This window comes from Aptenodytes patagonicus, chromosome 8 (assembly GCF_965638725.1).
Source record: "Aptenodytes patagonicus chromosome 8, bAptPat1.pri.cur, whole genome shotgun sequence".
In the NCBI taxonomy this organism is placed as follows: Eukaryota; Metazoa; Chordata; class Aves; order Sphenisciformes; family Spheniscidae; genus Aptenodytes; species Aptenodytes patagonicus.
Genome location: NC_134956.1, coordinates 324,687 through 349,399, shown reverse-complemented (window position 1 = coordinate 349,399; position 24,713 = coordinate 324,687). Strand labels below are relative to the sequence as shown.

Here is a 24,713-nt window from a genome sequence, read left to right as displayed (position 1 = left end):
TTACTAGCAACTGACAAGATAGCATCTGAGGTTAAACTTGGCTTAGCCCAGAATGACAGCATTCTTGAATACTGTTATTTTAGAATGTGAACATGGAGCTGGGAACTTTCACTTGCTCCTCTGAATACAATGAATGAGACAAAAAAAAAAAGGTAGAAAACAAAAGTAACGAACTACATAGGTTGGATTTTACCAGATCACTATCTCTTCCAGTCTGCATCTAGAGCGTAATAGCCCCTTCATCCCTACCGCATGATGACAGGGCACCCAAACCAGCGTAACTAGACCAAATATATTCAGGTGAGAACAGGTCCAACCTGGAACCCCCTTTTGGGCACATCAGTGAGACCAAAGTGATAAACACTGACATGGAGTTTCACTTGGAGATAAATGAAATACATTCAATATCCCAAATACCTCACTTGGTAGGGCAGCTTTCATTCAGAACACCGAAGGAGATCTGAAGCAAATCCTAATAAGCTTTTGCTATGTGCTCACTACAACAGATGGTGTTAACACTACTGTTTTCTTCAAGGGCTTTTATTTCAGGAATATTATAGCATTTTCTCAACTGAACCTTGAGTTTTATTTATACAATGAGACTGACAGGTACCTGAAGAATAAAAATAGCAACTCCCCAATTGATAGATGAAGATAAGTGAACCGTGCCAAAGACCACATCTAATCTAATTACCTCCGCAAGTGATACCTCGGGGAAATCCTTGAGTTGTTCCAAAAATGCAGTTTTCTAAAATTCTGAAAATAGCTGGAACTGTGCAATTAAATGTGACTTTTCAGATGAGCAGTCACACAGGTCTGACAGTATAGAGCAACTATGACAGTAGTCCATGTTTAATGAAAATAGCTAGAAGAGAGGAGGAGTACAAAACTGGAGAGATAGTGTAAGCACTAAGTAGCAATAAAAACATATGTTCAGAAATAGACCCAGTTACAGGTACTGTAGAAGAGGATGGGTGGATGGAGGGTATTGCAAAGAGACATTGAAAAACTAGTGTAGCAAAAAGACAAAACCAAGTAATAAAGCAGACTGGTAGAGACTTCACTTCCATCAGAGAGAGAAGGCAATGGAAGGACTTGGAGGTCAAAGTAGAAGCAATAAAGTCTTATGACTGTGTATAAACAGAGTCACAAAGGACTTAAACATTTTGGGACAATTCTTGGTACTAAAAGACAGAGCTTATAGTCTTAAAAGTAGTACAAAGATAGAAAAAAAAGTGGTTGGATGTTCAAACGAGACAGAGCCATGCTGTAACACAGGAATTAACTGGTGCTACCAAAGCAATGCTCACTGTTTTGAAAAACTTGCCTGATTTTGCTTCAGGACAGACACTTGTTTCTGGAGACAGATGTTTTCCTCTTCGAGCTCAGTGTAGTCTTGCAGCAAACGCGCTTCTCGGAATTTATATTCCTTAATATCATCTCGTAGACGGGCCCTTTGGATCTCCACATTCTGATTGACCTGGAAAAAACAAACCAACCCCAAAATTATGGTAATCTGGTCAGCTACAATTAAATTTCAAAATTTTATCTTTCCTTATGTGCACTAATCAGTTAGATTCTATTAAAACAGAAACTCCCCCCCCCCCAATGAAATTACAGAAAACCAAATCATTTACACGATAATTAGATTTTGTTTTCTTGCTTCGCTTACAAATTCTCACCCTTGACTCAAAGAAAAGTTAATGAGCAAGCAGGGAAAGCACCATTCACACCTATGTTGTCTCACTGGCTGTAAGCAACAGACAAAAGTTTTCCAGACCAGAATTCAATGCCTGAATCTGCTAACACACTTAAACAAGAAGGGCCTTTTCACAAGAGAAAGACCAATTCAGATGACTCCAGATGTTCTTGTTTGGACATGTATTTGCTGCTGCTTTTCAACAGACCTCTTCTTTATGCCATTTTCTTTATGCCCAGTGCAATAATTTGGAAATATGTTCTAATGAATCCTTTTGGAGAGAGACACCAAGTTAAAGCTCAAATGAAATCCAAGATCCCAGGTAGAAAGAAATAGCACCTGTGGTTGACTTATAAAATGTGCCCTCCCCTCATCCCCAAGACTTATGCAAGACCTTAAAGAAAGACTTAAAAAAAAAAAAAAAATCACCATTATTGTTTCGGGATAGATAAGAAGTAAAAATCAATATATTGGTGTAGTATGATCTTTAGATCTTTCATGAATATACAGACACTTAAATAAATTGAGCTAGCACATATCCAGCTATGTGAATGGCTCACTGTAACTTACCTCTAGTTTTTCCAACATTATTTTCCTTCAAGCCACATCTTTAAAATACTTAATTAAAACAAAGTGAGAAATATGTTCTAAAGCATTAGTAGAAATATCTTCAGAGACAGGCAAATAGGCAATATAGTTGCCTATAAAAATAGTATCCAGATATTTTAGCAGCCATACCTGTGAAGTGACAGGATGGTTTTCCAAACAGTTCTAAATCAGCTCAAAACAAGCGCGAGCTCATGAAAGAGGCAGCCTAGCAATTCAGCTAGTTAGGTTATGGTATCTTATTTCTGTTTTCATCTATCCCACAGCCTAGCCAAGAAAGCTTCATCCTCTGGTATTCAAACTCAGATTCCCTTAGTGTTCTCCACTTCTGGTTAGAAACAAGAATGTCAGCAAAGAATAAAATACGGTCTCGGTCCTCTTGTGAGTGTACAGCAGGAATACACAGAAGTATACAACAGGTATAAACAGGCACCTACAGAAAGCTAAGAGATAAAGGAAACATTTGCTGCAGGAGCATATGCCAAGACTTGAATCTGGCACGTTCTGAACACAAACACAGAATCACTTGCAACTGTTAAGACCAATAAATTTAAATTATAGCTCCCTCACATGTCAGGGAGAGATTAGACTATATAAACTTGTCTGCTTATTTTTAGCAATGAAGAGAAGAGCACTACTTCCCAGCACACTGAGAAGCTGAAATAAACATTAATTGCTGAAACCAGACGCTACAGTACAACCATGCAAATGAAAAGTTACTACATCCCATATTTCATACCCAAGCAAGTGTTGGCTCTATCTTTGCACAAACCCAGGGCCACAGGGAAAGATGTGCCACAGGTAGCTGAAGGCTCCAGGCTGACATGAATTCACATCGTAACTTCCCCTTAACAACTGCAATGAAGACCTCTTGCCTTCAGCAGAAAGAGCCTCTAGCCAGATAATCCAAACTGTTTAACAGTTAGGATTGCAAAAGGCTCTTGCATCAAACCGTTTAATACAAATTAGGAGATCTTATCTGTAATTTTCCCCGTTCCCGAGTAAATGAAATGCAATGGAAGACCTCCCACAAAGCTACTGGCTTCTCTCCCCACCATTCAGGTTGCTTTGCTCTTCTTCCTCCCTGGATGATCTAATCTTTGCAGAGGTCAATGCCTGGAGAAATCACTGGAACCGGTCTTTTTTGGAGAAAGAATGGTTTCTGTCCAATCCTGCCCGTTTAATTCAGAGCAACAGTAAGAGCTCATTATTTAATGTGAAAGTATTGTCATGCTCTGTCTAGCACAATAAAAATTACTCTATTTCAATGTGTACAGGAAGGCCAGATTTAAAAATAGCTCCCTTGTTTCCTGACCGGGGAAGGAAGATATAACCTAGATTTATTGGCTGTTTAGCAAGTTGTACATTCAGTTTGCTCTTAGCATTTTCTTGTCAAATAAACGTGCATGCTTGCAAGCTGCAAGGTTAAATCGGGTGCCATGCTATCTCATATAACTGACCAAATGGCAGGATTTTTTCTGCAGGAAACAGAAGCTACTACATCCTTCCTTGATCAGATTTTTCTATTACCCATACAGAAAGTGGTATTCATGTATTTTAAGACAGACGCACATACATTGCACATGTTCTCATAGGTGTGTTTTACAATTCCTCAAGTCTATAGAAAAGGTGAGCTGACCTATGGATGAGTTTGAACCTTTCTGTGACTCCTGTTGCTTCAGTGGCTTAGTGGCTTCTTCCCTCCTCCTCTGCCCTGAGCAACCCCTGAGCACAGGGGAGAAGGGGGAGCTGGAACACAAGGGCATGCCAGGCTAGGCTCTCAGCTATATGAAAAGTCACACCTCCACCCAAAGCGAATCATATAGCACTTTAAAACGTCTTTACCACTGTGTGGGGAATTGATGGCCATAAAATCCCGTTGAGTGTTCATCTACCTGACAAAACCCCTCAACTTCTCAACCTAGAGAATATTCCCGCTACGCAGAAGCCTCGGATCCATCCTGCCCAGGAAAAGACTGTGATCTGAAAGTGATTTTGCCTGATCTAAAGGCCATAGACCACCCTGCTCTTGCTGCCAGAGAGCTTGTCTTCAGCGTTTTCTTCCTCTCAGCTTTGCCTCAGAAGAGTTCTGCAAGGGGCCCCTCCGAGCAGCACCAGTGCTAGAAATAGCAGGGATTTCCTCAGGACCAGTTTGAATTCGCCCTTGCCTGCATGTCAAAAACACAACTACTGTCTTTCTTCACTGCCAAAAGCCTGCTCCTTAACACCTACTTTTCTAGTACACCCCAGCATATAAAGTTATGTCTAATTTGACCCTGAGAATTAAATTAATTGAGGGAAAAAAAAAATCTCAGGTAGCTGATTCCCTCCTTTGTTTTGGGCACTGCACAGCCTGACCGGAGTTCAACCTCCAGGTCACCAGCCAGAGACTGATCTTGCCAGCGAAGCTGTGTCACTAGCATGGTTTCTGCTACCCTGAACTCCACCAGCCCATGAGGTCACGGGTCAGTTCGGGTTCCCCGCTGTAGTAAACATGCTCACACCTAGTTTTACATGTCATTATCATCATCAAGAGTCAAAACTTAGTTTTCCCAAATTTATTACTAATTCTAGGATTAGATTTAATGCTTCATGCAATAAATACTCTAGATATGATCATTCCCTCTTGTGTTCTTCATGGGAAGGATTCACAAAAAAGGGTGCAGACTCTTTGGAAGAAATACAGTGCAGTCAGAAAGGATGGCAACATACATATTCTCTTTCTGTGGGGAGAAGAAAATCATAGAATCATTTAGGTTGGAAAAGACCCTTAAGATCAAGTCCAACCGTTAACCTAACACTGCCCAGCCCACCAAAATAATCATAAAACATCATCTCTTAGACAATTTATTAAACATCAACATGAAAATTGGGAAGACTAATCCTCATTTACATAACTTAGCGCCTCCTTCAGCATTTTTTTGAAGGAGGCACTTCAGCCACTGTTCTTCTGAGCACTGCCTTCACACTCACAGCTGTCACTCCAGAAGAACCAACCTCAAAGCTACATCACCTACCCCAGGTACCAATGGTGAAATTAAGAACTCAAAATATGGACCATAAAGCTTTTCTATGCGCAAAAAGAAAATTTCAAGTCAATCACGAGACATTAAGACAACTAAGAAGTTACATTATTTAGGCTACAAAGACCAGCAGTTGCAAGTTGTGTGTGAAATTCACAGCTGCCCATCTGATTGTAACTGTTTCCTTTGCGAGGACTGGGGTCCTGTGGCAAAGCACCACATAACTGTGTAATGAAGGGCTGGGATATAAAATACTCCTAGAACAGAGTCAAATTAAGATTGCATAAGAAACCAAAAATAATCTTCCCCTAGTCCTCAAGTTATGGGCTCTTAAATTTTTTTTTTTTTTGTATTATAGTTATAAAACAAAACACTAATATTTGGGAGAAAAAGAGACAGAAAAGTTCCATTAGATCCAACTGTTTACTATATATGAACAAAAGGTTTGGAAACCTGTACTTTCACTACTGCAATAAAGATCACCTGTGTGACAAGGCTGTTTGCAATCCCTGGCAATGGGCAAATGCTTTCGGGGTGGAGAGGCAGACCAGCCACCACGCATGGCCAGCAGCACCTCCTGACGATGGCCTTCTCCCTCTCATCTTCCTCAGTTGCGGGAGCTACAAGAGCTCCTTGTTTTTACCATTTTGCCCACTCTGTTCTTACAGTAGAACTATAAAATAGTATTAAAACATTTATTTAGTTATTTATTTATTTATGCAAAGGAGAAATGCCATGGTTTTCTCTCATGGCTCCGCTTCCTCATTCACAGGAGAAACTGCCTCCAGTCACACCTGCACCCATGTTATCATGTGTGCACACGTATTGGTGCAGCATAAGATGTTCCTTTGTATGAGGAAAGCTTTATAAATAAAACACCTGTAGGTACCATGGCTCAGGCAACCTCAATTTGGGAAAAGAAGCAGTTTTATTTCCCATACAACCCCTGTATAAAATTCAGGCTATATCACAATACGCACACATATCCCACACATTGAATGCCAGGAAATAAAAACAACTCTAGTGGAGGCTGAGAGCCAGGCACAGCTATACCCATAGCTGTTTTCTATATATATAAAAACATATAACAACTACCATTTCGAACTTGTGTTTGTGACATTTGTTCAGCATTCAACTATTCCCACTGACATACAACAGTCACTGAGTTACTCAAATGTAACTATCGTAGCTTTTATACTTCGATTCAGTTTATGAGCCATAGATATCCCTCTCCGGCCCTATGCAACAGAAATGGACTGTCCTTTGGAAAGAAATCTTTGTTTTTTCTAATTGTATCCAGTACCTGTGTCCTCTTCTCCAAACACTGCATGTGAAATTACTAAGAAAACAGTTCTCGTAAGTGACAGAAAAATTAGCATGCTCTCAGAAGTGTTTTACAACACAAACGCATTCAAAAGAAATATTGCAAAAGACAGACCACACATCCAGTAGAGAAAGTCACTGTCTGCATCAGTCAGACAGTATTTTCCAAAATTTATTGCAAGTGTTTTTGGTGTCTTGTTCACACAAGCCCACTGGAGAAAAATAAAGTAGGTATTATGCTAAACTGTAGCTTGGACTCCTCTCCACTCTTTTGTTGCAAGTCATGCCGTGACATGGTCTATCTGCTGAAAAGCTGCTCGACTTTCTAAGCCTTGGTGTGACTGTAGACAGAGGTAGATACAAATAGGGAAGGAAGGAGGAAGGCGGAGCACTGTGGTCACTTAGAAGAAGCAGAAGAAATAGTGTTTAGTTTGTGTGTTTTCAAAAGCAAAGTCAAGCTTTAATTGCATTTCATACAGAAAAAAAATCACTGAGCCAAAAAACCCCCGAGAGAGATGACTCATATTCCAGTCAGTCTCCCTTCCCAGGTGCCTCTCTGAAATATTATTTTGCTCTGGGAACTGGGGGGGGAACCACACAACAACAAAAAACTACCAATCCTAAACCTCAGCAGTGACAACTGCAGTCAAAAGCAGGCGAGAAGCTCCAAGCCCACCAGTGCAGCACTTGTCCCAGCATGCTCACAGAAATCCGAACTATGCTCAAATGCCACTGCAGGCAGCTCCTAGCACAGCTCAGCAGCATGATACAAGCCTCCCAAATACAGCACCGGGAACACCTGTGTTAGCACCTGGGGTTGTTCTGCAACTAATGCTAAAAGAACTTACTAAAAAAGTTCCTCACCTCACCCCTTTCGAGGTTTTCCTACACCTGGGCCAGGTGTATGCCCATTTTATGCATTTGGAGCCACTGAGCAAGTCTGACCCGATTCCTCTTTCCTAGCTAAAGCTGCAGTCTTACTTTTTATTTTTTGGACTAGGAGACAAGATCTGAAGAGCTCTAATTCACATGAGACATGCCCAGTGTTCCCAAGCACAGTCAGGTTGAACTCCGTGACAAATATCCTCCAGGGAACAAAAATTAGAGATGGCAGGGAAGAGGAGGTAGAACATGTGCAACTCAGCACATTTATTCTCCTGCAGAAAGTGGGGAAAAGAGCATACTAGCTATTTATCATAACTTATACATAATGCTCCCAATAGCTCTGAAACATTAATGGAAGACATGCAACTACATCAAAACTTCAGTAGCAAATGTGTGCAATTGCCTGGTTTTTGGCTGTGTTTTTTTTTTTTAAATGTCCTCTCATTATCCAAACACCTACCCCATGACAAAGCATCTTACTATGGATACATACATCTGTGATTAATGCTGGGGCACCACCCTACTCACGTACTCAGCTCAAGATTTATTGATTTTTTTTTTGCAAACCAGTAAAAAAAAAAAAAAGCTTTGTGAAGCTGTGACATTAAGGATGGGTTTATTGCAACACTGGAGAAAAAAGAAATGCACTGTCATGGATTTCTTTTCTGTACAATATTAGAGAGACCCAGGATGAAACTCAGTTACTACAGCATATCCTGGAGCCGTTTAAATCTCTTGTAACTACTTAATCAGCATTAAGTCTTGCTACAATACATATGTCCTATTACTTAAGGTGTTGTTGTTTGCTAACTATCTGTTCAAACATTTGATCCAATCCAGAATCAAATCCAAAGCACATTCTCCAAACCCGTTCTTTGTCATGGGGAGGGTTAAGACCTGCACACACATGGCTGGGACGAGCAATATGCTTACTCTTGTTTAAGTTCCTTGTATAAGAATCCAGCCCTGCTCTAGCGATGCTCTCCAACTGCAAGTTTACAACCCAGGTGAGGATAAACACACCTTCCCCCAACCCCCAGGCTTTAGCTGCCCACCCAAAGGGGTGGTCTTTGCCCTGTAGTCCACTGGGCACTAAACACAAGGTGTCTGGCACTGGCGCAAGCCCACACAGGCAGCAGCAGTGGTGCCATGTCTTCACAGAAACAAACAGATCAATGGTGTAGAAGAAGCTGGGAGGACTGGAATGAACCTTGTTATCAAAAGCTGGGGGCACTGATAAATCTCTGAGATCTGAGGACAACTTTTTAAATCCATCCAAAATAACCCATTTTAAAACTGGAATAAGTCAGTCACTGTAATGGTCTTGTTTCCAAACAGTGATCTCATCATCTATAAAACTGAGCCATTTTTGAGCTCCAGGAGCACAAGAGGGGACCCTGCTCCCTCTGTGCGTTCCGAGCTGCACTTCTTCGGAGACCTGGGCTTGTCCTCCTGCAGCGCCGGGGCGGCGGGTGGGCCTGGGCTCTGCACCTCGGCTCCAGCCAAGCGTGGGAGTCTGGATGGAAAACGCTGACCCAAACTTAATGACAGTGTTATGAATGGCACTGTGTAACGTTATTATTAGTCTCCCCCTTCCTGCACTGAATTGCTTGCTAAGAGCAGCTAAACTCCAGCTGCTTTTCAAATCTAAATGCTTGGCAGCTTTCCATGTCCTTCACTGCCACAAAGAAAACATTTAACCCTTCCAAGGCCTGCCAATAAACTTTTAGGTAGCTGTCGTCTTTTACCTCCAGAAGGGCTGGTGGAGCAAAGCCCAGCTCTAAGAAGGGTCACTGCCACCCAGTGTCCCCAAGCAATCACCCGCAGAGATGGGCGATGCTGAAATTGATTTCAGATTCTTGAAAGGGTTTCATTTCCCAACTGAAGCATATAATCTAGACTCCTCTAATGCACCAGGTGCCTTAGGAGAGTCAATCCACTGTGGTAATTTGGTAGCAAACTCAAACCAGACCAATTTCCCTATCTAGAAATTGGCCTACATTGCTGGTTTCATGAAGACACTCCTCTCAAGAGCAACCATGCTGCTGGAATATGGCTCGCAATATATCCACAACAGCCCTCATCAGAACAGGGACTTTTTTCGGTGAGGTGCCAATTCGCTGTCTGCTGGACCTACGTGTTATGATTCTCCCAGTGAGCTGAACCAACTCTGGTCCCAAATGGGTGCCGAAGGGGCTGCGGGTGAGCCTGCTGCACCCGCACGCCATGTGCCCCAACCACTGCCAAGCCAGGAAAGCCTTGCAGAGCAGTTGCTGCCCATGCTCCCAGGTACAGAACAGCCTCGGGACAGCAGCAGTGACTAGCCGGCGGCCCTGGTGGGGAAGTGGCAGGGAATCTCTTCTAACACCATCAGACCTTTCCTTGTCATCACAGCAGTCGATGTCCTGAATAGTCTCGCTTGTCCCTAACCGAGCTAAAACAAGTCTAATGTTGTAGTATTTCCATAAACCACTTTTTCTAGCCCACTGATAACTTCTAAATGCTTTTCTCTCTCGTCAAGTTTTTTGTTGTTGTTACTTTCATTTTTTGATTTTAACATCCTTCAGTCAATCAGTGATAATTATTAACCAAAAAGCTCCCACTTCAGTGATATTAGAGAACTACTCTACACTTTGCTCTATGTTCTGTGCCTGCAGTCCAAAACTGCAGTTTTACTCTGCTGTTACATCCTTTTGCAAATCCACGTTAAGTTTGCCTCATCAGAAATGTCCACCAACCACATATTTTCAATAATCACTAAGTACAAGTTTCTCTTGTTAATTAAAGCCTGCCCTCTTCTGTTACAAGGTCTGTTGGAGGCTCATTTATTTTCTTACTCTTATTTCTTACTCTAGTATTAAAGGCCTATTTTAAAGTTTCCATTAACTGTTTCCAGCAGTGACAGTCTTTCTTGGGCAGATTTAACACTAGCATACTGCGGCAGCAGGCCAGGAGCAAGTTTATGCGACTTCAGCACTAGATACCACAAATCTGTCAGACTTAAAAGAATCTACAATTAAAATAATATTGACAAAATGTTGAAGTTTGTACAGCTATCAAAGATTAGAGGTCTCCTACTGACTTAATTTGGCCATAACTAATTTATATGTAAAGCATGAGATGAAAGCTTTGGCTAAATTTATACTCCCAGCATTAGTGGCCTATTTTTGCAAGGTACCACATCTCCTGGATGTGGAAAGTGCTTAGTTTACACTACCCAATCCTACCAAGATACAATCATCTCAAGACCACTGACTTAGAGTTCCATCACTACTTCAAACAATTTTAATGAACTAAATCCCAAAGGAGTTATCTATCTAAATTAATGGTACCTATGATACCACTTTATAAGTAGTAGAGGCGAATGAAAGATTTTGCTTACATTTAGATTATGGAAGTGGTACTTCTTTATAGAAAATGCCATGGAATAAAGGAAAATGCTGTAATATTAAACAATATCATATGGAAGCCTGACAGAGGCTGGATTTAAAAAAAAAAAAAAAAAAAAAGAAAAATAGAGATTTTCCCGTTACAGGCATAGTACTCCTGGAGTACAGCAGAGGTGAAGATGATGCCTGGCAGCTCCGAAGGATGAGAGGTACATGGCACAATTCATGGAGTGACACCCATCCCCAGTCCAACCCACAGGAACGCCTGCCAGGTCTGCCCATGTGTTTGGAAGCAGCTGCCTTCCTTCTGCTGCCTGGGGCAGTCAGAAACACTCGAGCGCTCATCAGCTGTAGGAAACCACTCAACTGATGGATGCAGGAAGCTCTACACTGTGATTCTGGATAAAAAAAAAATCTTAACTCTTCTTCTTCCTGAGCACGATCTGCTAATGGCATAGTCCTACCAGTCTTCACTCACACAAAGAACCAGCTTCAGCCAGGGTCTTCATCTGTTTGGCTGCTGGAACAGCTCCTAACACCAGTGTAGCCAGGCTCTAGCATGGTTCACACTGCCAAACTGGGATCACTCAGCGTTCCCAATTCAAAGTTGTTGTTTTCTAGCCTAGCAGCAACATTTTCTAGTAACGCTTCACACACAACAGACGAACTTGCACACAGACTGCACGGATTGCAAGTGTCTCTAGTGCAAATTTTTTCAATGAAGTTGTGTATAACTTGCATTAAACTAGAGGCAGAACCTCTGGTGAGAGAAAAGGATCAAGTGAAGAGGGATGGAAAGCAAGGATGGAGTAGAGGGAGATCAATATGGGCATAACCCCAGCTGCTGCTGTATTACAGTCTGCATTTCTGTTTTCCAACAAACTGTAGGTTACAACAGGAGCAGGACCCAAGCAGCTCGGATTTTCTTTCAGCAGCCTTGTTTACCACTTAGCAGGACAGACTTAACTTTCTGATGACTTAATACAATTACTTCATATATATTATGACTAAATTATGAAATCTCCTTCTCTTTTCACAGTTGTACTTCAGACAGTGTGTTACATCTCGCTTGTATTCTACAGAAATAAACAGATGTGGGGACACAGCAATTGGATCTTCTTCAAACAATGACTAAATACTGTTTCCAGAGATTTCCTTTGTCTCTCAACTCTTATCTTACAGCTACAAGAGGCTTTGAAAAGCCAAAAACACCACAGGGGCAGTTGTTCTGAATGTATTTACGCCACAGCAGCCTCTTCCTTGCAGGACATGCTTTGAAGGGAGCAGCCAAGTTCTGCACGCAGAATACGGTACACTGAAGTTGTGTACCAGTAATTAGCAAGATAGTGTTTTGTCCACTCGCACTCAAAGTGCACGCTCTGTGCCTGTTATAAGGCAACCGACCTATATTTCCATAAAGCAAAGGGGGGGGGGGGGGGGGGGCAGGAAATCAATCTTTGGCCATATAAGAGTAACACTGCCCTCTTTCTATTAAAAGAAGGATTATTTTCCCTAAGAAATGTTTTGATAAATCACACTATTATACTGTATAAAAATCTACACGTAGGCAAAACTGGCAGCAGCAAAACAGAAGAGTCCCTTTGTTATGAAAAAAGCTATGTTCATTGACCCCTGCTAGTTTTTCCTCCCACAAGAGCTTTTGTCCAAGTTCCTCTGAACTCAAATGGCTGAGACACTGTGAAGATCAAACAACTCTGTTAGAATAACCACCAGAACATATGTCGCCATCATTAAGACATAAAAAGGGCAAGTCTCCATTCTCGATTCTGCATTTTAGGGAAAAATACCATGACGGTAGAAGTGGTGGCATCCAATTCTTCGAAGCAGTTGTCAGTGCCTGTGCTGACACGACCATCTATATTGCTAGTTAGCCATAAGCTGTCCTAACAAATGTAGCTCCTAGAGCTGCTGACTATTTTCACATTGGCCACACAACTGTAACACCATGAACTTCCTTAGATATTCTCGAAAACCAGATCCAAACCAGTCATTTATCAGGTTGAAATCAGTTGTCTTTTCAATCCCCACAGCAATGGAGGGTCAGGATAACCCAGATAAGAAAAAACAAGGATACCTCTCTGGCTTCCAGACCTAAGCTACCCCACGCAGGAGCAGCTTGGATTTCATTGCATGCGATTACTCAATATTCGGTTATTCCTTCAGTATTTCCCCTTCAGTCCTGGCTACATCAGGAACAGCTCAGACCAGTGCCAGCCTGAGACATGGAGGACAGGTAGGTTTGGCCAGCTACCCTGGGTTTCTCTCATCTGCTGAACTTTTACAGCAGCAGACACCTCCCTCTGGGGAATCAAATGCTAAAAAGTAGCAGGGGTTAATGAGTTAGCTACACTCACTAATGAAATAAAGGGAGAGAATACTAAGCAATGTCAATAAAAAAATCTGGACCCCTCCTTCAACTGCAGATGATCCAGTAGGCATTTATGGGGAGCTGAGGAGGAAGACTTGATACATTACCACCCCAAACTTACTTCATAAAAAAAAAAAAAAGGATAAAGAGGGATATCAGTAAAAGTACATCAAAACTAAACTTGAAAACCAAAACAGAGGGTAAAAAAAAAAAAGAATGTATTTTGATACAGTCACAAGGGCGGCAACAGCACAGCAATGTCATTTCTGATACTACAGGCACATCCCCTAGCTGGCTCTTTGTGCTTCTGCCCGAGCGATGTTTTGTCACAAGCCACTTTCTTAAAACCTACCGTATGTGACTTGAAAATAAATCTCAGGGTGCAGTTCTGAGACAGTCTATCAGCACAGAACTACTAGGTGAAACAAAGGAATTTTTTCCCAAGCATATTACAGTACTGCTCTGAGGCATACTGTAGTACACGCTCTTTCCTGTTTTCAAAAAATGCCAATGTGACCCAAACAAATCTTGCTTGGATAGCTTGCCAAGGGTCACCTACTTTAATGGAAGCAGTGCCAAGCACAGGCAAAACAAAGCAATCACCCTGCTTCTGCATCCTAAAATCACACTACCAGTAAAGCGGAAGTTTTCACCCAGCGGGGGAGGAGGGGGCCTCTTTAATTAACAGTTTGCAAAGTAACTTCAAGCCATTGTTTCGCTGATTAGAGCGTTTCCAGCTACTCTTTCAATTGTGCATATTGATTTTACATCTGTTAAAAGATTATAGCTGCATACAAGAGACTTTGTCCCTCCGCTGCTCATGCAGAAACCCTGGGCAGACTAAAGGTCGTAATGAAGGTCACGAGGAGCCGTGACTAAAGAGAAAGACTCATCCTTCTATTGCCGCAGCACCGACAGGCACCCAGCAATTTAATTAGAACAATGAAAAGATCCCCCAGCAAGCGTGCTACCACGTTAATTCCCAAGCAATAGAGTATCGTGGAATCTTAACTGCTAATTCAAACTTTGAGAATCATATTTAGAGTTTTATAATGTCAGAAGAACAAGAATTCTTTTTAATATTTCTTTAAGGTCTGAAATACACAGTGTTCAAATGGTGACTTTTAATGCCCCCATTTTCAGTATTAATTCATTTTTGGACACTGAGTTTCTAGGCAGCAGCCGTTACAGCAAGAGAAACGCTGTTGTTAACATCTTTCCTCTGAATATATCAGTGCACAACAACAATAGAGAAATCATGAGCAGATGCCTCCTTGAATACGTGCAAAGCACATCAACTGAATTTCCACGACAATTCATCTTCTTTGGAATGGATTTTTATTATGTTTCAAATGGATACAAACGACATGCAGTACTTCCTTTTTGTAAAAATACTCAGCTCTCATCGTTCTTAAAAAAAAAGGAAGCTGTCGGTATAAAAATCACTTCAATGAAAATAAAAAGGTGGGAAGAAAACAGCTGCCATCTGCAGCCATCTGCAATGTGCTGAGCCAGCATGCAGCAGCGTGCTGCTATCATACTGTTATCACCACCTCTGAACTTCCTGCACTGGACAAAAGACAGGTTTTTTAAAAAAACAAAACAAAACACAAAAGAAAAACTATTCACACTGTGACCCTTCTAATTCTTTCAACACATTAGAGAACAAGAAATCCAGTCCTGCACGCTAAATGTGTGTTCCTTCACAGGAATCCTGCTCCTTCAAGGAACAGGCTCATCACTGCTTTGCTTTTAGAAACGGCTTTACCAATCCACTTTTACATTTGGAGCACGTTTAGCAGCTGATTTCCAGCTACACTGCTCACTTCAGACGTAACTCTTTCAGTGTATTTTAGCATTATTTAAATATGCTTCTGTATGCACAGTTCAAAAAACCAGCAATGAATCAAGGATTATCTTCTGTTCACTGCTGCAGAGTATTATTTGAGCATTACACCTGGGCCCAGAAGGGACCTAAAAATCCACAGGTAATCAGCTCTGCAAGAGCCTTTGTGCTCAGAGGCTTTTCCATTTTAAGTTAAGGGTTGCCACGGGATCCCTCAACAAGGAGAAATGGGGGAGAACCACCTTTATCCCCAGAGGGTTACACTGAAAGCCGTGTCACACTGTTGCCTTACTCCCAAATTCAATGCTGATAAACACATCGATTTCTACAAGCTTTCAGGGTGAAAAAGACAATTTTCAAATGCACCTCCTGCAGCTTTTCCCATACAACGTATGGAATGGCAGTAAGTGATGTGCACTATCAACCCTGCAGCCACTCCTGCGGGCCCGACAATCACAACATGACCGAGCAGAGTGACCCTCTGAAGGTCACACTTTGCAACTCACCAGGCAGAGAGGGGGAAACGCTGTGCTTTTTACTTTTTTTTTTTTTAATAAAAAAGCCTTTTCTCCATGACTCACCCACCTGCAATCTGGTTTTATAAAAGTTTATGCAAAGCACTCAGCTCTCTTACACAATTCTGCTTGCTTTTATTTTTTTCCAGCAACTTGACTGTATAACTGGTCCACCTGCCTCCGCGTCCACCTGTCCCACTCTGGCTACCTCTGGATTGCACTGGTAGTTATACTGGCACTCAGGCAGCTTCATTTCGTTGAAACATAAAGCCACCCACAAAGCCCTGCTACAGAGGCTTTCTAGCAAAGCTCACTATATTCTGCAATGAAGAGATGACTTTTTTATTTTAGCTCCTTAAACAAAAGGAGCTCGCTCCTTGCTCTTTGTCATCATCCCACCCCAGCCCGCTGTTTTCTTCTCGCCTCTCTCTAGATCAACAACCCTGCTCCTGTTTCTTTGGTGACCATGAAGAGTTTCTCTCTCAACTCATTCTGCCTCCATGGGGTCTCCAACTCTCTGTACCTCCTAGAGGCAAGGTTTCTAGAAAAGCTGTTACTTACACCTTCCTTCAGTGCAACCAAAACTCTTACACTGCCAAAACTCCAAGCTCCATTGCTCCACAGCAACCAATTCTACCATCAACTTTCAGAGCTTTTCAGCCTCCTTCACTCCAATTAATCCAAATATTACCACTAAAGGCATCTTCCTTCCCCTTGCTCCAAGTCATATTCTCCATGAAAAATGTGCCTTTTTCCCCCTCTTTCTGCATTTGACACCATTTTAATGCCATTCATATCTGACCTCTTTTTCCACTCTTCACCATTCTGCTTCCAAAAGCTGCAAATCCTCCTCTGCTACTGTCCTTTCTGATTAGAAAGAACTCCTCTAGAGATTAAGTATTTTTTTCTTCCTTTCTTCTCAAAGATTCTTATCATGAAAGACAATAAAACTTTCAGCACTTTCCCTTCTCTAAGCTGTTCACCTGTATATGCAACATTGCAGATTAGACACTATTCAGAATGGGGAAGGTGGTTTACTCTACACCATGCAAGTGCGCACAGAAGATAAATGTTCTACAAGCATATTTTTGCTATATGATTGACATTACCTCAAGCTTCTTTGACCTTTGCAATATATCCAGAAATATTACAGCAATAACATTGAGGATTTCATATGATTTCGTTGCATCAAAAACGTATCCCCCCTTCCTCCACTTATTTAAAAAGGGAAGAAAGAGCCCTCTTGATTTGATACAGAATACAGGTCAGACTACATGAACCATAGGACTTCAAATCTAGAATACATTGTAATAAACTACTTGAACACACTTTTGGCTGCTTACCAGTAGCGCACAGTCTGTAATTTAGAGCACAATAAAATGTTGTTTACACTTATTCTCTGCTATAATAAAACCTATGCCTTCTTTAAGCATGGCTCGTGATACAGCTTTTAGGGAATGCAGAACATGGAGGCTTTCCTTCCTTGGCTGCAGGGGAGATCTGTTGTGCATTTTCCTGTATGGGTTACCAGTGTGTTCAAGAGGGAGAAACAGAAAGCAACACAAAGGACTATTCAGCATCTTAGCTATAAATCCTAGTGGGAAAGAGAAGTGTAAGCATAACTTTAGGAATACTATTCCTTCACTGACGATGTTAAGGAAGCCTGGAGAACTTCAGCAATCAGATTACTGTGTATTTATAGAAGAATTGTCAGCCTTCATCACTCTGAGCAACCAACCAACCTAATGGCCTACCATGGTGAAAACACTGACTCCAAAAAATAAACACTTGCTAGCAATTAGAACAGTCAAATATTGTGAACAGGCTGTGTCCTGGGCTTCCCAGCAATGTCTCTTCCACCTCCATTCACATATGTTAACTGCAAGGCCCAGAAAGCTGATACAAGCAGCTGTAATCTTGCTATGTCCGAGCATATGGAGAGATGACTGCAAGCAGTTGCGTTACTGCACTTGTAAGGCAGTCGTGGTTGAAGTGGCCTGATCTAATACAGTGCGTCTTATGTTTCCAGTGAGCGAAGATCGGCTTCCGTTTGAAGCTGTTCTAATCAGAGGGCTGGCAATTATCTGTGTGTCCTTCAGTGAAGCATTTGGCTACCCACAACAGAGACCAAGTTCTAGGTCTTCACTGAAGAATAAAGATGTCAGAGCTGGTTGGTTAGTTTTTGGGTTTACTCTGAGAGTATGGGTGAGCTTCATAAGCCATAAACTTAATTAAGGAAATTATTTACAGGATTTGACTAGAGCATGAGGGTTGTTAGAGTCACTTGAGCCTCTGGAAAAACAAACTCATGACCAATTCCTCCAATGTGAGGCAAGAGAATAGGATGGAGGAATAAAACTGACAGATCTTTATAGATATCTACATGCTGGGTATCCCTTTTCTCTAGAGTTAAAAAAAAACAAACAAACCCCCAGGATAAACAATTGTGTGTCTGTGTTGGGGACAGAGCTGAAAATCCCAGCATTATCAACAGAAAAAAAGGAGAGAGTCCCCTGCGCATAGCAGGGCCAAGTCACTGTGTGGTGTTCATTATCATTCAGATTGACACACACTTTCTTGATAAAGCCTATTAGACAATAATGCCAAACAAGAAATTTTCTTCAGAACAAGCCTCAGAAAAACAGCTTCCATTTTATAGCCTCGGAGCAATAAAATTACTCATATGTTGCTGATAACTTGTGTTTGTTGGGGGTTTTTTTAACATGCTATTTAGTACATATTATATTGTACCATGACACGTCAGCTATTTTTCTTAATGTATAAAAGCTCACACATTAAAATCTATTTCCTTCTTTAGTGTACATAATCAGAACACCTTTTACTTTCCTGGGAAAGAATCACTCATTTATTTTTCAGCTTCTCTATACTGGGCACGGCTACCTCATGACTTCACAGCCAAATCACCTTATGAAATCTGTTCTGGTGCCACTAAACAGGAGAGATGAAAGAAGATTAAAAAGGAATGGCAATTGGCAATTACTCAGGAGCAATTACTCCTTCCAGTGACTCTTCCAGGACACAGGAGCTGCTGAGCTAGCTAATGACAGCAGTAAAACTCATAATCGGTAACCACCCTGTCAGCCTGTCTCGACACGCCAAAGTTAGATAATTCAACAGAAAGTGTCAAAACCATTTGTGTCTGCTACAGCAACTCCAGGTGTATCGAATGCCACTCTTCTTCCAAAAACAACTCATTGCTTCCGTGCAAGTGTCCCGAGAAGACACAAAAGGAATGATGGATCTTAAACGTGCAGTCTTGAATGAGCTTCCAATTGATGTGGGGCAACATCTGGTTTCAACCCACCACCACCGCTACTGCCAGCAGCATCTCAAGAGGAGCTGCTGCCTGATGCACTTGACCACCCTCCTTGTGCCACTACTAAGGACTGAAGAGATTTTTTCAAAAAAGCCCCAGCAACAGTAAAACTTTATATCCTATCAGATAGCTACAAAACAGCAGATAAAAACTTGTGCAGCCAGTCTTGACAAGCAAATCTCCCTTAAAAATAAAGCAGAGATTCAGCCTCAGTTGATTTCCTGACTTTTTTTTTTTCTTTGAAACTTCCTTTTAGTTTTGACAGAAGGAGCCCTCTGCCTGGCCAGAGGACACACAATCAAATATTTTCCACATCCTTCCTCTTATCTGGCTCAAATCCAGAACGGTTGAAATGGAAGTAAAGTTTCCTGTTTCCCCAGATATCTTGCAAGTCAGTTCTCTCAATAGCCAATAATACAGAACTTCCAAAATACACACTATAAAGACTAGATTTGCCTACAAACATTCTCTACAACAAGATGGAGAAGAGCCACAGTAGTTTTTCTTTCATCAGCAGTCAGAAAAAATGAAGGAAGGAATTTCCACTATGTCTCTGCGGTATAAAACAGTAGATCATATTCCACCTTCATCCTCAACACTTTCAGACTGCAGCAGCATTCTTCACAGCACAGAGTCTCCTTGGACTAATATCAACATAAAACTTTTACCATGAGGCAGTCTAAAGCTAAGCACAACAACAGGGACTGGGGAAAACCACACTGCTTATCTTGTTCACTAGCTTACAACAGCCACAACAAGTTCTCCTTGATTTCTCTCACACAATGCTTTCAAATTAAATTTCCTATTAGATCTATAAATCATCACAGGAGGCCTGTGCATATCCTCCTGTTTCCACTTACCTGGACAACAATGGTAAAATAACAACTATTTGAACTTCTGCCACTTTGTGATGCATTGTACGAGAGACAAGCCAAGTCCCTCAAGATGGTCATGTTGACTTGGCTTTTTTGTGGGCCAGGAGAAGGCTGGTATCTCTGTTCACACACCCTGCCTCACTGTTCCCTACCAGTAATTATAAGGCAATTCTCAAACCAAAATACAATACACAAATAGGCATCTTCAGAGGAAAGGAACCCCAAACCACACATGGTCAATTGGCCCAGATGTTTTCATTTTAACACTAAAGCTTTCAAGCCATTTCTTTTTCTCCTCCTCACTTCTTCACCCAACCACAATTTACCAGCAGCAGAAGAAGCAGCTAGGCTAAAAAAAGGGAAGGAAAGGAGAACGCAGGCACTGAGATGACACAAAGTGACATGCAGAGAAACCCCTAACTGCAAAGTTCCAGTTATCACATTGTTTTGATTTTTATTTTTCTTTAACTGAGTTCAGTTTCCATTCAAAGTCTAAAATCAGTCACATCCAGTTAATTATCATCAGCCTTTAGTAGAACTAAAGTAACTAAACGCATCTTCCCCCGTTCAGCAAAAGAGAGCTTAAAAAAAAGGCTTTAAAAAAACCCAAAAATCTTCACAAGAAACCTGATGTCACCCACTTTCCCGCTTCCTGCACTCTTCAGTTCTCACCTTGGTCCATCTCACACAAGTGTGTTTGCGCACAAGGGTGCGTGGGTGAGGTGGAAGGACAAAGCACAAGAAAAAACCCACCCTAAAACCTTGCAAACTGACAGCTCATCTGAGGGTTGTGTAAAGCAAAATGCAGCTCCAAGCAAAGGTGGCTGAAACATGGCAGTATCTAGAAGGAAAAATCACCTCCAGCTGCAGTGACGCAGGGAGCTGGATTGAAATCTGCCGATCAGCACGCTTTTGAGCGGCGTTTGGAATCCCTTATGGACACGATGCTGCCTCTGGGGTGAGGAACTTTTCCTTTAAGCTGTTCTTAAACGTTAGGAAATAGAGACAAGAGTTCTGTGTGTGCTTGCAGGGACTGGTTCCTTGCCTAAGCAGAGCACATGGCCTGATTCCAGCTCTGTTAACGTACAGCCAGGACCCATGAAATTAAAGAAGAGCTTGACTGGCCTGTTTGATCACCTCTGACAGTTTGCCCTACAAATCTCCTTCTCTGTCGTACCCCAAAGAGAGGTACTATTGAACCCCCACATCTCCACAGAAGTAACCCACATTTCCTCACGAATTTTACCACCAAATATTATCCACATATTTGTTACTATGTCCCAAAGAAGTAAAATCAGCCACTTCTGATTTTCAGCTGTGGTCATGTAGAGTACATTGAGATTAAGACGTGGGCTCTTAGATAACCTCCCCTCCTGGCAGGGGAGGCCAGTTGAGACTTATACCCAACACTTCAAAGGACGGTGCAAGAAAGCTCATGAGTAATAATTGCGGATTGTTTACCACATCCATCTGTGGTTTACAGTCTCTGTAACTTCTACCCAGCCTAAATTTAAGCAATGGTTTGAGCTCTCAAAACAGTCTTTTCTGCATCAGTGCCACAGAGACTCCTGCTGAGCTACAGATTTCGTAAGTAATTAAACTTTTAAGTCAATTTTTCAGTGATTATTTCCCCTCAGAAATAGGCAGTTTCAATACTAAAACAATAAAAAGTCAAAGATACTATGAGGTAGTAAGTTAAGCAACCTATGAAAAAGTAAAAGCCATCACTTTCATGAGAGAAAACACAAGACCATAAACTTTACTATTACTCCTTTGTGCAATTCAGTGTTTTGTTATGCTCCCACATCCTTAGAAGTTGGGGTGGAAAAAGTGATAAAACGGGAAATCATGCCCCAAATATTTTGCAGCAAGAAAATCTGTACTGGGAGCAAGGCAGAAAAAGTACATCCAAAGCATCTCTGCGCTTGCGCTAAGCAGATTCCTCTGCTTTTTAAGGCAGCAGTTCTCGGCCTGAAGGTACTGATGTGCAGTACCCACAGCACCAGCGTGGCCCAGACGCACAGTCACATGTCCGTCAAATGAGCTGGGACGCAATACAGGCGTTAACTGCAGAACCAGTAGGTATTTGAACACAGCAGAGTGAATTTGTACTGGGTCAGAACCATTGTGGCCACAACAGGCTGGATCAGTGGATGGAACCAGAAAGCTGGGTTTACTGTGCTGCTGAATTACAGCTTCATTTGGTTGTATCACCTTGCTGAAGTCTCGGAGAGACAACCCATCTTAGTAGCTGCCAGTATTAAGCAGATATCGATCAGCTCAAGAATATTCCTTATTTTGGTTACACAGCACAAGAAAACATAACCACAATACAAGCTGTGGCGCACACTGTGCACCTTCACTCACCTCTTTCAGTTCCTGTGCAACAGAATTAAGGCGTTCGTTTTCAGACTGGGTGTTGGCAAGGACATTTCTGAGCTGCTTCAGTTCTGTCTGCAACTCCATAACCTTCTTCATGTAGTACTCTTCCTTGGTAGCCGATTCCTGAATCAAGGTCTCCTCTCTGCTCTCTCCGTCTGCTGCTACCTTCTTGTGGTTGGTATGGGCCTGTCCAAAAGCCTAGGACAGTCAGAAAACAAATCTTTTATTAGTAAACCCAGAATTTTGTGTAAGTAACTTCCATTTTAAACAGTTGAAACTATTTACTCTCATATTTCTTTGATGCAGAACAATGCAACCTTTTCCTACATCCTCCTCTTCTGGGATCAGACCTTTAAATGCTATCAAGCGGCCAACACAGGGCTCTTGAAAGTAACACACAGCACCCAGTGTTTTCTAGAACCTCATATAAACCCTTGTGGGACAATAAGGTATTGATCTGAGTTGGTTGTTAAGGCAAGACTTTGGTTTTCAACAAGATGACTGCAAGATGACCAGACACTTCTGCATGCGCATATTTTCTATAGTTGGGTCAGACTCACTTCTGCAAAAACTGGATTACTGAAAACAGATTTAGTATTAACAGCCTGTTCCATTTCTTAGGCTGGGAGCACACTTACTCTTCCTGATCCAGCTATACCAAAGAAACACGTCACCACCCTCAGCTGCTTATTGCTGGGGATTACTGCCCCCTCAAACCTGCTAACCCACTGCAGCCATAAGCGAGCGAGGTGAACAGGGCTACTCCGTAACCAGGCTAACGTGGGTCATTCTGGCTGAAGTAGGTCAGCAGACGCTCACCCAACCAGCTCTGCTGCCTACTCTCGGAGACGTCATCTCTAGCAGCACGTCAGCAAAGGGACTTAAGAGGCAGGTCACAGATCTAACCTCTTCAGCATAGCATGCCTCTGTTTAGACCTGTCATTGTCATTTTTTACCTCCTCCTGCTTCTTTTTGGGGGTATTCATTTTGCTTGAAACTCTACGAGGTGATGCTCCTAGCAGCAGTGTTCTCCAACACATGAGCAAGCAGCCCACAGAGACACCCCAGCCGCTGGACCGCAGCATTTAAGAAACCCGTCAGTGGCTTTCACTAATAGATGTTATAAAGCAAAGAGTTTAACATTTTAAGTAGGTATGTATTTGTAACACACAGCCTGGCAGATAGATCAAAGTCAATGAAATTAATGAATGCTATCTTTTAACTGCTGCACGTGTGTGCACCACAATCCAACCCAAGATGTATTTGGAGCTTTCAGGTGCCACGGCATCTTTTGGGATGCCAGTGTCCACACTGCAGGTTTTCATAGCCAACATTAATACTAGGCATTAAGCCAGGTCAAGGACAGATCAGCATCTCATAAAACTCCTTGTCTAGTCATGCACTACATTTTCAATTAATCATCTTTTCCTAGGTCTTCAGAAATATACTGTCAGCATAGGAAAAAAGTCTGCTTTGAAGAGAAGCAGATTTCAGTATTTTATTACTTTTGTATATTAGACCAGATGCATTAATAGTACATACAGTAATTATTGAATATACGAGGGCTGAAACAGAATGATTGAGTGTGCTAGCTCTGCCTACAGTTAAAGACACCCACATATTGCTCCTATCAGACTAAATTTTATTTCAGATAAACAAGTCAGAGATACAGGAGACAAATATCCATTGAAGAAATTCTAGCCAGATTCACAGAGATGACCCAAGGGAAATTAAAAAGCGTCACATTTCAGACAGAAAGTAAAGCACCATCTGTGCAAGTCCTTGTCAAATGAGTTTCAACAAAGCAGCTTAAAAGCCTAATACCTAAGATCTCCATAAATGTTAAAGGGATAGCAAAAAACACGGAAGCTTCTCAAATACACTATCTTTTTTCCATAAAGAATGAAGATCCACCTTTTTTTAGACCTGCATTTATTACAAATCTCTGGCACAGAGAAAGGGACATCCATTTGCCCAGTGAAGTGGCACCATTTTCTTGGTAGTGGGATGCCAACGCAGAGCACACGGAAGCTTTGGATACTCAAAGCCACATCTGATCAGCCAGGCAGCAGAGTCCAAGCACGATTCAATCGAGGAACTCAGTAATACCGCTAAGGGAGAAATTCTTGAGAATAATGACTAATTTGCTTTTAAAACTTTCAATGCAGATGCTAGGCCTTGGGTTTCTTTAACAACTGAAAAGAGAATGTTATCATTTTGCAGAAGCCACTATTGACAGTGAGTATTTGAACACAGAAACTGGCATAGCAGATGAGACTGGGCTTTGTTTTTTAATCCAATATCCTGTCTTCTACAGAGGCTAATGCCAGATGCTTCAGAGAAAGGTGCAAGAAACCCCATAATCTCCCAGAGTTGGGGACTGCCTTAAGCCTTGAAGCAGAATGCTTAATGTAAATTTGGAAGAGCTATTAACATTTAGTTAC

The 24,713-nt window shown here is 41.7% G+C and overlaps 1 protein-coding gene across 3 annotated transcripts in view; it reads right to left on the bottom strand.

The window, feature by feature from the left end:
• BICD2 (BICD cargo adaptor 2) overlaps positions 1-24,713 on the bottom strand; it is a 97,219-nt gene that overhangs the window by 22,764 nt on the left and 49,742 nt on the right. For all 3 annotated transcript variants that reach the window (XM_076345885.1, XM_076345886.1, XM_076345887.1), the window contains exons 2-3: positions 22,255-22,467; positions 1,328-1,480 (exon numbers count right to left, since the gene is read on the bottom strand). In XM_076345885.1, coding sequence (XP_076202000.1) covers positions 1,328-1,480; positions 22,255-22,467 — 366 coding nt within the window. The remainder of the gene's footprint in view (positions 1-1,327; positions 1,481-22,254; positions 22,468-24,713) is intronic.